We start from the raw sequence: 14714 nt of genomic DNA, 5'->3' as shown, positions 1-14714 counted from the left end.
CCTCCCAGTGCAACAGCATGCAGCAGTACCAGGGTCACAGCAAGCAGATTGCGATTTTTTGCTACTCCTTGACCGTTAAAAGGAGTATTTACGAAATAATTTGACTTCTGTGTGATGTGACTTAGCTGGAAAAGAGAAATGATAAAAATTTTGGAGGTAAGCTTAAATAAAGGGAGGAGCGCTGGTAATCTAGAAAGGGCTTTCAGGCAAGTACCCTCAGATAATGTGAATGGGGAAGATTGAAGATTGCTACATAAAAGAAAGCAATGGGTGATTAGAATAAATCAGACTGAGATTCCACAGTGACCCCCCCCCCCAAAAAAAAGCCCCAAAACTTTATTAATGTGTATGTAGTTATTATGCTTTAGATCTGGCAAATGACATTTTTCTTATTGGAATGCAAGATCCTGAGGAAACAGAAGGATTCTACTGTTCCTTCAAACCAAGCTGTTACTTAAAGCGACCTGGACTGAATTGCCTAGTTTTCTGAAGTCCATACATTTGTGAGACGGTGAAGGTGAGCTGCAAACGTGTATAATTAAGCATCCCTGCTTGTCTCCAGCATGGGCCCGGCAAGTGTCACCCTAGGAAAGGAGCAAGGCTGGCAGGAGGGGTGTCCTGCAGGAGCTGTGATGGTGGCTGTGGCTCCTGTTGCTGTGAGATATCTCCTGCACCTCAGACCAGTGCTGTGGGAAAAAGGAGATTCAATCTGAACTCTTTAAACTGGGGAGAGGTAGTTCAAAGGCAGTTGTTCTCAAGAGCAAGTAGGCTTTGTTTTCCAGCCTAGTCAGAACGTGCTGTTTGCTAAAATAAATTACTGTCATTACTGGCAGCTTCCCCACAGTAAGGCTGGATTTTAGGAATGAGAAAGCCTCTAATTTGTTTACAGCCTTGCAATTACAAATAAGCTCTAACAAAATAGCATCTTAGAACAGATCTGAATAAACATTATTCCCACATTAAAGTGGTTCAAAAAAAAAAAAGCGTGTGGGGGGAATACAGAGCAAGTCAAGCTATGCAGCAGTTGTTTTGAGGGAGGTTGGTTGTGTTTGTTTTTTGTTCTTTTAACCTTGCAAACCGCCTAATTGGCAAAAGCTAATAATAGATGCCTGGTCCGAATGAAATGCACCCCACAAAGGTGTTTATTAGGCAATGTGAGAAACTTGGCAAATTCCTGGAAAGCTGAATATTCAGAGCTGTGTGTAAGAAAGCTGACACTTTGCATAATTTGGAGAAGGCAGGGAAATGTGCTCATCAGAGCAGTCTTGCGAGTGAGTGAATGTCATGGATGGGTCTTTGTTATAGGTGCTCCCTCACAGAACTTGTGAATTCTGTGGAAACAGAAGAGATATCATCCTGACCATGTAAGCCTTTGCCAGTAGACAGCTCAGTAAAATGCAGTACAAGAAAATTAAAGCCTTGCTTTACGCTACCAAGGATGCCAGATTTAATGTGTTAAAACACAGGATGTAAAAAAAACTGTCTAAGAGCTGTTCTGTTGCCACCACACCTCTTCTAGATCGTGAGAAAGTACCACTGACACTTGCTAAAAATGACTTTCAGGCCAGTGTCCTTTCAGTTTTGAATCAAGCTTGCACCACCCACGTAATGAAGGCCTGTTGAAGGGCAGCTGCAGATTTTCCTCAGTCTTGGAGAAGCTTGAGGGAAATCGGGTTTATTGGCTGCTTTGGGTCCCTCTGACGTGTCTGGAGCTGGGCATCAGACTTATGCGGAGCAAAAACTCATGTATGTCCCCTCTGGCACAGCTGGCTTGTAATCTAGGACAGGCATTGTTACTAGCTGGGGACCAAAGCCTGCCATGGGGGAGGTGGGGACTGGCGCGCTAGAACCTAAACCAGGGCTGTGTGGCCTGAATTTAGATGTTTTGCAGACTCTTTTTAGAAAAGGTACTCATCATTCTGGGCAGTGCACAGACCACAACCTCAAGTGAGTTGTTCTGGATCCCAAGCAATTACCCTTCTCCTATAAAAAACTGGTGTGCTTCTGTGAATAATTTTAGACTCTTCATTTTTTTTTTTTTTCCCCTGCATGTGAGAAAGAGGGGTATCACCTGCCATATAATTATGGGGAAGAGGGATCTTGTGCATTGAATCACCAGCCCAAATGACAGCCACGGTGTGAGGTAACAGCAGGGGAGTTTGCCAGCAGGCAGGTGGCACCTGGGGCACAGAGCCCTGCCAGGAGCTGGCTCTTCTCTGGGAGCAGCCGTGTGCCATCCCTGACTCTCACGCCACAGGGGGAACCACGTGGCATTTCATGCCCTCTTTGGATGAGGAGGAAATCTGGTGCAGAGCTTGGTGCTGTAAATCTGATACCTGATGTGTTAAGGCTTGACGGGTTGAGATTTTAAAATTTCAGTCTTTAATCAAAGAGGTAAATACCATGTTTGATGACAAGACTGATACCTGTAGAGAAACTGCGAGGTTATTTGAGAGGGCTGTGTTCTGTCGTAATTGTTAGGTATAATGATGAGACTATTTATGTGAGACCTCAAAACCTTGATTTTATTCCCAGCTCTGCTGCGGGCCCAGGAGATTGTTTTGAGCAAGTCACTTAAGTCTCTCGGTCCTGTAACAGGTACAGTGAGTGTTGCTAGTTTTTCCCATCACTTCAGGATTAATGTGGTAATCCCGATAAAGGGATAATCCCATGCACTTCTTCAGTGCCCATACTGAACTTTAATAGCAACTCTTGGGCTGTGTCAGGTTCCCTGGGCACTCCTGTTGTTTGGCAGGTGACCAGCTTTTACGTTAGATTTTTCCTTTAATGTAGTGGCATAATAGGCAAATTTGGCTTGAGAATAAAGTACATAAACTAGATGTTTTTGCTAAAGCAGTCAGTGAAGAAAGGGTTGGGAATGTCCTTAGGGTATATTCGCCAGAGATAGGAATGGGACAGTTCACAACTCGTAGAGCTTTTGTTTCGTGCTGGTATTAACAAGAGCAGATATATAGAGCCATTTGAAATCAATTATCTCTGCGGCCAGATGGGCAGCAAAAATATTTTAAAGTGAAAATTTCTATTTTAGAGCATAGTGTGGTGGAAGGAAGTAGATTCTGTAGCAGAGCAATTAATGAACAGAAGAGACTCAAGCTTAATTAGCTTAATTCTGCCTGACCAGATTTCAAACCAGATGGCATTTGAAATTATGACAACAGTGGCATTTCAGCTTACAGGGGTGAGTTGTGGAGATTGGGATAGGGATATACAAGTAAAACGTGGGAAAACATCTGGGAGACTCTGGAGAGAGGGCACGAAATAGTAAAATTATTCTGGAGAAAAGTTCCAGAGCAATGAAATTTCATTCTAATTACCTAATTATAAGGCAGCTTTAAAGCTGAGATACACTGACAGTTGGTTATCACAATTACTGTACGTACAAAGGCTGCTCCATTTCAGCTGTAAACTGTTTTCAGCCACCTCCCAGTATGGACCAAAGGCTTGTCTACAAAGAGGATGTGGGATACCTAAAATCTGCTCCGCAGGTGAAAAAGTTATATGGGAAAGGACATTTTGGTAGCGTAACTACATTTAAATTAGGAACTCATTTGTCAGCATTTGGATGTTATATTTTAAAGTAATGTTGCTATGCTGTTACAACTCTGTAGTGCAGATAAAAACCTTTACAGGCAGTATCTTATACCCATATGGACATAGAAGAAATGATTATCCTGATCAGGATTTTACCAGGATTACTAAAGGTCGTATCTTGTGCACAACCAAAGCACAGAAGTGGTGTACAGATCAAAACTTGGCTATTTGTGCAGGACACTTCTGAATCACCCTTCCCCAAGCCTGACTGGGCCTGAATCCTGATACTTAACGCCTCACGTATGAATCATGTGGCATATAATTTCCGGATAAATTACAAAGTTACTTGCAGAGCCCGGGTCTGAGTTTGGGGCTTCTGTGAGCCCGGCCACGGATGTACACCGCAGAGGTGTGGAGCAGTGCCTTGGGGTAGATGGCTCTAGCAGGAGGTCACAGGGAGGGTGCAGGTACACTGCCATGTTGGGCTTTTTACTCTTTTGCTCTTGGAGAGGGTTTTTCCTAGTAACTCGAGCTTTGCCAGCACAATTTCCATGCAAGGAGCGTTTGGTGACGCAGAGCTGATTACGTACTCTGGCAGAACACTCCTAGTCTAGACACCTCTATCTCCATGTAAATACTGAAGGTGTAAGTCATTCAGAAGAAAATTAGTAATAATCATGAAAACCAGTGACAAGCCCATCATGGTCCACCTTTCTAGTGCTGGAAGTACTCAGCACCATGGCGTTGTCTGATTGGCATATAAAGCCTGTAAGAAGCAGTATGTTTATGTTTTTATTATTATGACTCTTTACCACTGCAGGATGTCTGCAAGGCTTGTGGTTTGGAATGGAAAAGAGAGGCATTTTCTAAAACCACTAGATAATCAAATTAAAAAATCTTTTTAATTGTTCCAGCCCTAGAGCTAGTTTTGGGCAATATGGGACCAATTAGATTATTAAAACCACAGTTTCTGATCTCTATCAATTATTCTTATAGCTTGAACAGCCCAAGCCTTTAGGAAGGTGCTTTTGATTAGGTGTCTGTGGCTCCGTCGCCTCCCTCAGGTACAGTTACATCATTAAGGGGATGCTTCAGTATTGCCACGGTTAAATAAGGCACGATTTCTGCTTAAAATGGAGTTTAAAACTTTAATTAGGAAAGGAAAAAAGGCCCACTCCCCTCTCCACTGCTTTATTTTTTTTTTCCTGAGTAGAGATAAGTAGATCTGGAAAACCTATTGAATTTTGTCTCCATGCACAACAGTTACAAAAGATTTCCCTAAACCAAACTTATGCTCATTCTATTTATTGCACAAGAAGTCAAGATCATTAGACATCATCTGCTACAGGCTCAGAACGTCGGCAGTGTTGTAGTGAGATTGTTTTTTTTTTTCTTCCTTGTGGAAGCTGAAGGAAGTTCCAAGTGAGAATTACATGGTGTCTTTATCTCTACTGCCCATTCCCACACGCTTCTGGTACCCCAATTCTGGCTGGTGAGTGTCTGGGGATCTAGTGAGACTCTTCAGGCTTGGTACTGCTTGTTGTGCTTCACATTAAGGGCTGAGACCTGCTGGGACAAGATGTGGTGGTACAATTAAAGTTGTTCCTCTGCTTCTGGATCCCACATCCCGTCCCATGTTCCCCCGCCCCACTCAAAAAAAAAGTCAGTGAAATGTCTGCAGTGAAAAGTGGCTATGTGTGAGAGGCTTTCGGGCATTAGAGAGGTGTGTCCTGTGAATTGAAACTGGTGTGGATATGTCTTAACTCTTGAAGGTACGTTGGTTTGCAGAAGTGACGTGTTACTAGATCAACTGATACCGTTGGAGGAAAACAAGACTGAAAGGTCTGCATATCCAAAAGCTTCTTTGCTTTTTTCAAATTATATCAGTTGGCCTAATAAAAGGTATTACAGCTCTACAAGCCTTGAATCTGTTTTATTCTTAGACTGTCTTAGCTGTGACACCACTGGTTCTTGACTGGTGACTCTTGCAGTTTAGGATAGTACTTGTATTAGTAGGAAGTGTGGTTTAACAAATGGTATTCTTTGTGGGGCAAATTTCTGTGTTGTGGTTTTTTTTTTCTTGATGATTAGATTTTTAAGGCATTTAAACAGGAAATATTGCAAGAAGTCTGGGTAAGTACATTTCAATACACCTGGCTTAGTGCAAGAAGCTACAGGACTCACTGAAACATCTCCAACAAGCACCACAAATTTTTTTTTTCTTCTATTTAAAGCATTTAATTGTGTGACTGCACATGGTGGTGATAAAAACACTGTCTTAGCTGCATTTTAAAATCCTAACATACAGTTTATTTTAGTTTACAGTCAAAGCACATTTGCAAAATGTTTTGTTATTCAACATGAATATTTAGTTACTAAAAAAGAATGTTGCTTGAAAGTTGTGCATGTACATAAGTAAATGATGTACAGGTGTAGGGAGATAATAGAAATATAACTGGTATTCAAATTGGTATTCAGACTAGTAGAAATTGGATGAGTCCATCATGTATATTTTAATTCTATTTTGTATTTTCCAAGCATAGGAAAACCTACTGTGAAATTGTTTAGCCGGTTTGTCTTGTCCTGCATCAAGTGTGTGGCTGGTGGCAAGAGGGATTAGGCAGCTACCTGCTTTCCCATCCTGGAGCTCTGTTTCCTTTGAAGGTGCTGCTGTCCCTTTTGTAAAAGGGGAATGGGCCAGTGCTCCTGCTTTTCTGCTGCCAGTGTACACAGCTTGGGAACAAATTACGGCCCCCAGGGAAGCAGCCTTTTACCATTCTAGGTTAGGGACAGATTTCTTCCCTCTGAAACAACAAGAGAAGCAAAGCAGAAATTCTCTCTTGTTTGTCCTTTGCTTCACACTGCCTGTTCTTGAAACAACCCATTCACACAGCCTCCTCCAGTCAGAGTACCTCCTCGTCCACGTTTCTGTGATTGCATTGTTTTAAGTAATTTTACTAGTTTTATGGAAAACATTAATTACTGCAGCATTTTAGCTTTTCTCTTTTAGATGCTCGTGTTCGTGGTTAATGAATTAAATTCTTGACAGTCATCTGCAGAGAGTGGCTCCACTTCACTGCCCTGTTTTCCAGATAGCCAGATGACGGAGAGAAAAGAAGAAATGGTGGGAACAGAAAAGCACTGTGAGCAACTTCCTAAACAGGAAAGATCAGATGTACAAAGCCAAGATCGTGCTAGTACTAGTCCGGTGCTACCAGAGTCTGCCAAATTTGCAGCACTGTAAGGCCAGTTTACTTTACAATTTTGTACTTCAAAGATATGATGTAAGCTGTTTTGTTTCACTGAGTAGAAATGACATAAACTTTTAATTAACCTCTCTTTCTTTTTGTTTTATTGAGAACAAGAAAAAAGTTCCTCATAGTAGTTTTGAAACATTTTTGTGTCAAGTTACCAGGGCAACAGGCAAAGGCAGATAATCTACCGGGTAACTTCTCAGCAAGACAGTTCTGTCTTGCAAGTAATAAGTGGACCTGAGGCATCTGTGCAAGACGAGCTATCCGTGGATGCAATGCACGTGTTCATAGATGAAAATGGTGAGTTTCTGTACTTGGAATAATTACAATGTGTGAGGAAACTTCTGTAGAATCTTTAGATGCCCTGGAAGGGTATTTCTCTTGTCTGTTACCAGTTGCATCTTTTATTGTGTGTATGGAAGAAAAGGGCTTGGTAATTTAAAGTCAGATCAGCAATAACTAGAGTTTTCAAAATCCACCAGCGACCATCAGAGACCTGAAGCTTACACAGGATGTGAAGTTTATCTTCCAAACGTCACCTTCAAAAAATGCTGGCTAGGCCAGAAAGCTACTTCTGTCTTTGCAGAAGGACCCTGATGCTTTCTGCCTGGTGAGGAGTTTTGCACTGGTCTGGCTGGGCAAAATATTCCTGCTTTTTGCTGTTTTGTTCTTCAGCTGGCTCAGACTGAACCCTCTGATAACGTGGTGGTTGCTGTCATTCGGAGTTGTGGTCTGCTCCCCCTTTCAAGAGAATTGATGAGTCTTACCCCATGCCTATGCTTCTTGTGCCGCTGCTCTGCAGCTGTTCCTGGAGGCCGGAGCTGTAATAAATAGACGTGATAGTGGCTTGGTTGAACTCCCTGTAGTGCCCTGTGAGGTGCTGGCCCATACCTCTGACAGGCAGCTGTCCCAAAAGCTGTCTTTCCCTTAAAGCTGCCTTCAAAACCAGTGTGGAATGGGTGCTCGTGGTAGCTGGGCTTGTGACCCCAGAGATGCTGTGGTTTTCTGCCGATTCCTCCTGGCCCTGCGTGCAGCCCTGCAGCTCCTGGTTTGCTCTAGGTCTAAGAGCAGCAGCTGCGGGTCAGGCAGTCTGCATGGTTTCTGGGTCAACGAGCAGTGAACCTTCACTTTTTGCTGCGTATCCAGGGAGGGAGTAGCAGCGGCTACGCTTTGAACAGAATTTTCCCCTGCTTTGTACCTCAACTTTGTGAACTGAAAAAAAAATACTTGATGATTTCACATTTTACAAGGAACTTAGATTGGTAGATGGGTTTTGCATTTACTTTACATGCCTTTTAAATTTTCACTGTAACTTCGGAGTTTTCATTTGTCTCAGGTTTTTAGTTGTTCAAATGTTAATTTTGCTTTCTGAAGTCTAAAATAAGCCTAGTGCGCAGACTGAAAACTGTGTAAATGTGCCTGACCTAAAATGTATTTTTTATACACTTTGTGTGTAAAACAAATGATCATTTCACTGAACTGTTTTTTTTTTTTTTTTTCTCTGTATTTTCTAAAGGGGAAATTAGATCCTGTTATTTAAAGGCCGGCTGTCAGAAGGAAGGAAATTTTCGACACCAGCTATCAAATTGTGATTGTATTTCAAATGCTCAGTAAGTAAGCCCTGATTTTTGGAAACTTTAGAAGTTTTCGTTGCAAGAAGCTATGAAACTAATTGTAGCTGTTAAAGTGCATGTGAAGAGGACCACTGGAAAATAAATGTGCTAACCTCTTCTAGAGGTGTCAGAGCATGCTTTTTTTGTTTGTTTGTTTTGTGCTAATACAGTACTGCTTTGTAAGAGTGTTGATAAGGAAAAGTAAAAAAACCTAAAACTACCCAGTGTGCTTTCATTACTTTCTGGGAATAGTCAAAGTCAAGTGTGGTGATTATAATTAAGATTGTAATTAAAACAAAGTATGTGGGACTGTTAGTAGCTGTTCTCTCAACCTTGTCTTTCTCGCTGCCCATCCCTGTTGGGTCCATTGTAGATTTTTAGTGCTGTGTCAGTGTCGGCCAGTGACACTGCTCCCTGTGGATTCTAGCAGCAGAGCCTTTCACCTTACATGAAATGTCCCATGATAGGTTGCCACTCTGAAAAGGTGTATGAACAATTTCTTTTTACAAATGTCTCTTTGGAGTGATCCACATGAATCCTGTATTCGTTACTGTAATTTCCACAGCCTCTCCCATGTGATCTGTTGTTTGTATATCAGTAAAAAGAATTTTAACTGTTCATAAGTATTTTTATTTAATAAATTTATGTTTTTCCTACTGCTATACAGCATTTGGAAAAGCTGGGTGAAGGGGTGAGAGGGTCATAATTAATAGTAAATATTTTTTCAAGTGTTTGGTTTTCAGTGGAGACTTCTGAAAAGCTGGGGACTATGTTAAAGACAGTGTTAGCATTTTATACACAATGCTATTACGAGAGACATGAGAATAATGCTTTTTAATAGTCAGTGGGCAAAGATTAAAAAAAAAGAGTTCATCTACAGTAGAAATGTTCTGTCTGTCTTTAGCAAAATAAAACAAATCCAACCTGGCAGGGTTCAGTTTTGACCTAACATCAAACATTTTACTTCAGGGCTGTTTAACTCTTGCAACTCTCCTTGTTTCACCTTGCACAGAATACTCCCCTCCTCCCCCATCACAACTGAGAACTTGAATCTGTCCTAAATTCAGAAATAGTTTACTGTCCCCTGACATTTATCAGTGAATCTGGTTTTTTTACCAGAAGAAGAACAGTCTTCCTTCTCACATAAGAAGTCCTTCTGAATCTGTCTTTGCTAGATGCTTATGTGGTATCTCTGTCTTCCTGTACTTTATTAAGTACTGGTTTTTACTTTGTGTTTTGCAGACCTCTAGGGATGCTAATTGTTTTTAAGGGATCTGCTAAAATGTTTTTAACGAAAGGAAGTTCAGATATTCTTTGAAGCCATTTACATTTAATTTCTAAAGATTTAATTCCTGAGGATCAGCACCTTTGCTGGAAATATTGGAGTGACAGTTCAGATGGGGGAACAGAACAAATCAGCAAAGACGAGTGGGTTCCCACGACTGTTTCAGTATGGCAGTCGATGGGAAGACAGACACAAGAGCTTTTCCAAGAACAGAGCAGCACCAAGGAAAGTGTGATGCGGAAGTTCACATGAAAAACAGTGAAAGGGAACAAGGAAGCGTGAAGTGTGCACAAGTTTGTTTTTGTAAAGGCAGTATGTAGTATGTTTAGGCCGGAGAGATTACTAAGAGCTTTTGTTCAATGGGCAGTTCCTACCATCTGTGCATAGGATAGCACAGGAAGGAAAGTTTTTTTTTTGTCTAAATACAAGGTTACCTGATGGTGAACACCTGAAAAAAAAAAAAAGAATGTGGAACACTTAACAACATATAGAAATTAGAGGGGCAAATCTGCTTTAAGGACAGTTCACTAATGAGGCATCTTTCCTTCCCCTTTTCCTCTAGTTTCAGCTGCAGACTTGTGTGTCACTTAGGTTAGTTTCTCATCTGTGGTTAAAGATAAGCCAAATAATCTCAGCTAATAACCAATGATCTTTTCATTACTGAAGAAGAAGGCAAATAGAATAAAATAAAGCACAAGGCGTTCGCTTCAGATAGTCTCTTCTGTATGTCTGTCTGTGGAGAGCTCCTGAAAAATTACTCCCTGGAGTGTGGGCCTTCCTCCGGTGGAGATGTTCGCTGTGCAAGTAGTCCATACCAACAGGAGATGCTGCTCTTATGGAAGGATATTAGAAAAGATACATGGAAAGCATCTCTGGGATGTCCTTGACGTACATCTCCCAGCCCATCAGAAAGTTAACTAAGACAATGACTCTGACAGTAGTTCTTCATGAGGACTTGAGACGGTACAGAAACAGCAGCTTTAGGCTTGGGGTCTGAATCCATTAACGAGCCATCCAAATTAGATTTTATGAGGTCAAAGTATGCAGGAGAAAGTTAATGCCTGGACATAAGAGGTGCCATCCTCCTTGAATAGGAGGGCTAGCGTTTTGATCTCAGGGAGCCCCCATTTCAGAATCTAGAATAAGCTGATGGAGGACAATAGACAGGTCTGCAGTAGATGTGTGTAAGCTCTTAAAGCACTTTTCACCAATCATGTTTGCTATATAGTGTTAAGATTAGGCGGCTTCTGAAGGGAAAATGTCAAATGGAGTTGAGCTGGTGGAGTAACTAGGTGGATGTGCACGGACCGTGCCCTGGTGTGCTCCTCTGTGAGGAGAATTGGCCCAGGTTGGCTGGGGGCAAGAGGCTTCTTGCTTTGGGTGTGCTGTTGGGAGAAGCAGCAGATCAGAGGCACAGGTGTGCTAAGAGTTGTGACGCTTCTGGGTAACATTGCTGCTGGGGAGGGGGGAAGGAATTTTGACTGGGGAGAGTATGAACTCTGTCTGGTTTCTCAAAAATAATGTAATTGCCTTATGAAATTGGTGATAGGTAAATACCTTTTAACTAAGTTAGGCAAACTGGATAAGGTATTTTAATATTACTCAAAAGAAGCCATTAAAGAAAGCCTTGAGGCAGACTAACTAATGTTTAACGATCTTAAATTCAAATTATAACTTGCTATTTCTGTCTATTGAGTCCTACTATTGTCTGCTTCAGTAGTAAAGTCTTAACCGATCTGGCATTTCACAACAAATTACTAGGAATGGAAATTAGAGTAGTATTTCTGTGGCCTGTAAACATTTTATCTTATCTTCTTGGCACAGCTCCTGAAATCCATTTCTCACAAGTGATGCAAAATCCTAACAATGTTGCTCTGTCTCATAAGTGATGCTGCATTATGTTTGGCTTTGTGGTTTTTTTTGTTCTCCACTTTTGTGTGTTTCCTGCTCTTCCTTTGCTTGTAAAGGGCAGATGGACAGCAATGGATTACAATGTGCCAGAGAAAGCAGATGTCCAAGTTTGAAGGAGTCTGTGCTTTCTTCCTTCAGAGGCCCCTTGACATTGCAGGCAATGCTATTTGAGGGAATTGCACTGTCTTGTCAGGTATCAGCACTCCATCGCCTCTTTTTAGCTCTGCAGTGTTGTGAGATGATCTTCCATTTATCAATGTTAATATGTTTTCCACCAGATTCGATTTTTTTTTCTTTTTAGCTTTATTGTTTGCATTTTCAACTGTAGTAGTTGTCTTAATGAAAGACACTACTTGTACCTGCAGTCCTTATCCTGGAAATTTTCAGAGCTGCTTAAATGTGGCGTAAACAGGCTCTTACTAATAATTTCTAAAATGACTCTTTAATTCTGCCAAAGGTTACTGAGAATTAGAATTGTTCCAAATTGTCTCCATATTTGTCTGTCACCAGTCCAGCAGTCCAGTGTTAAAAATATTTAGAAACTTAAGTTAGTTAAGGTAAATTTAAATGAGGTTTTTATGTTGTAATAATCACCAAAAAATATAATTCCTTTTCTATCTTAACCCTCACTTTGGCAGGTGATTCTTGTTCCTGACTTGGGTAAGTTGTTTCAACATTTGCAGGTAGCTAATCAATTCCGCAGTTACTGTCCATGTAATTACCCTGACCCCACTTCTGTCTGTAATCTTGCCAGCCACACTTCTTGCCAGCAGTCCCTGTGGAATGGGTTCCCTCCTGAGCTAATTGCCTCTAAATTTGATGTTCCCATTACCTTGCCAACTTCACCTCTAGCCATAAATTGCTTTGTGACAGACTTTGACAAGACAAAGTATAAACTGTATTCTCAGCTCATGAATTATGTTAGAAACTAGTTACAGAAAGACCATTTGCATCTGTTTTGGAGTGAGAAATTGGAAATAGCTTTCTCATCCTGAAAACCATTCATTCTTCTGCCCCATTGCATTACGTTCTTTACCAGCCTTTGTCTCTCTTACAGTGAATCCTTAATGTTTCTATGCTGTGTGTTTTGAGTATGTTCTTGGCTTCTGGGAAGGCAGATAAGGATGAGGAAGTTCACATTTGTCTAAGATAGGTGCCTGGTATAAGCATGAACTGCCTTTTTTGCGTAGTTAGTTTGACTACTCACCAAATGGCCACTAGGTTTACATCTTACCTGTATAGAACAGTGAAAATTTCAAGTTAAAATTCTTCCCATTAGATTGGTGATACGAAGTAAACCCCATGATCCTTAACAAGAACACTTAAGACTCCTTAAAGTGAGCTGAAAGAATGTATATATTAAAGCATTGTTAGAGGTGGGTAGCTGTTTTCAGTGGTCAGGAAAAACAAGTTGGAGTTATAAATGTCTTACAAATAAGGTGTCACTCTGACATACCTTTTTTTGTTTGCCCTCTGTAACAGAAAGCAGATGTTTTCCAGGAGTTTAATTACTTTGGATGCCTCTTGTAATTAAGTAACTGAGTTCTGATAAGCAGTCAAAAAGATAAATGTGAGCTATCATATTGTCTAGGCATTACATGTAAAGTGGCTCATAAATATTAGGGAAAGCGTAAGCCCCTAAAATTACCATAATTATAACGGTAGAATTAATGATTTTTTGCATGAGTTGCATATCTATTGACAGTACAGAGGCTAATAGGGACGTAAAGCATATATCTATGCCAATATATAAATTTAACAGCAATCATATATTCTGTGCATACTTGCTGTACAAGGCTAAGTAGTTTTAAAATGTTTAACTGTTTTTCTAAGTGTGCTGTCTTTGCATACTGGGGCTCTTTTTTGGAACTTTGAGCACCTTCTGCATGTGTGTACATAGATACTGAAGAAAAATCTGACACTATTTGGCACCTCTCAGAAAGGTAGCTGTCCTCAACGTGTATGAAATGGTGTTCTGTCTTTATAAATCACTTTTAGAATTTAGAATATAAGGTTGATCTATAGGTATATTGTCCTTCCTGATTTCACATCTATGAAAAACTCTTCAACTAATGTAAACTATTGCAGTTTCTTTACTCAAATATCGAGTACTAAAATAATGTGCTGCCTGCGTGCGTAGTCTTTCTCTGCTTCCTTCACTTTGGTTACGAAAAACAGAAAAAACAAGCTTACAATAAACTTGAGGGCACTAGTGTAACACACTTTGCTATTTTGATATTTTCGATGTAGTTTTGTTCCTACCAAAAATATATCCTAAATTTTTGCCGTGTGTAAAATCTTGTTCTTAGTAATGAAAGGAATAGTGTTTGGAGAAACTAACACAACATCCAATATCAAAAAATCATACTGTTAGGTATAAAGTTGTTAAATAACTGGCTATATTCACATGATAATCTGTGAAATGCTGTAATCATTATGCATTCAAATTATTTTTCTTTCTGTTTTTCTGATTCAAACAATTTTGTAAATATTGCCAGTCAGGAATAAGCTATCCAAAGCTTCCATGGTATGTCTGAAGCAATTCAGAGGCATGATAGCCCTGTGAAACTCAGGTGTTTTCCTCCGTAAGTTTTACTGTTGGTCTGTCACCATGTTTTTATTTCAGCATCACATTTTGCTAGGTAATGTGAACAAATCTAATTTTAAGAAGACCTGGATTTATTTCCCAAAAGTTTCTGCATTTTTTCCATGCTGTTTTGCTCTGGTATATTGCAGTCTGTCTCTGACACGTTCAGAGGTATTCAGATCTGAGATGAGAAAAGATCTATAAGCATCCCTGAAGAGCATGTCAGTGCAGGGTCATGCTAGATACTCAATAGTATTTATGGGTGTTTGAGTACTTTTCTCTGCATCCTTGCAATTTTTTCGATTTTAAACACAAAGCTTTCTTTGGTGTGTGTGCAAACATATGTGCGCTAAGGTTAATGATGTTTCAAAAAATACAGGAGATCCACACAAAATCATGATGTGGTTATATCCATATGTTCTCAGTGTTAGCTGAAAAACGGAGGTGTGTGTACCTCCAAGGAAAAATGGGTTTTGTTGAGGTTTTTTTTCTTAAGTAGAAAAAAAGCTAAG

General features: G+C 40.4%; 1 protein-coding gene across 1 annotated transcript in view; it reads left to right on the top strand.

Annotated features, from left to right (window-relative positions):
- PCNX2 (pecanex 2) overlaps positions 1-14714 on the top strand; it is a 159698-nt gene that overhangs the window by 15409 nt on the left and 129575 nt on the right. Inside the window, exons 6-8 of the mRNA XM_055713484.1 lie at positions 6645-6792; positions 6961-7106; positions 8323-8416. Coding sequence (XP_055569459.1) covers positions 6645-6792; positions 6961-7106; positions 8323-8416 — 388 coding nt within the window. The remainder of the gene's footprint in view (positions 1-6644; positions 6793-6960; positions 7107-8322; positions 8417-14714) is intronic.

This window comes from Falco cherrug, chromosome 6, assembly GCF_023634085.1.
Source record: "Falco cherrug isolate bFalChe1 chromosome 6, bFalChe1.pri, whole genome shotgun sequence".
Taxonomy (NCBI): domain Eukaryota; kingdom Metazoa; phylum Chordata; class Aves; order Falconiformes; family Falconidae; genus Falco; species Falco cherrug.
This window is presented reverse-complemented; position numbering and strand designations above follow the sequence as displayed.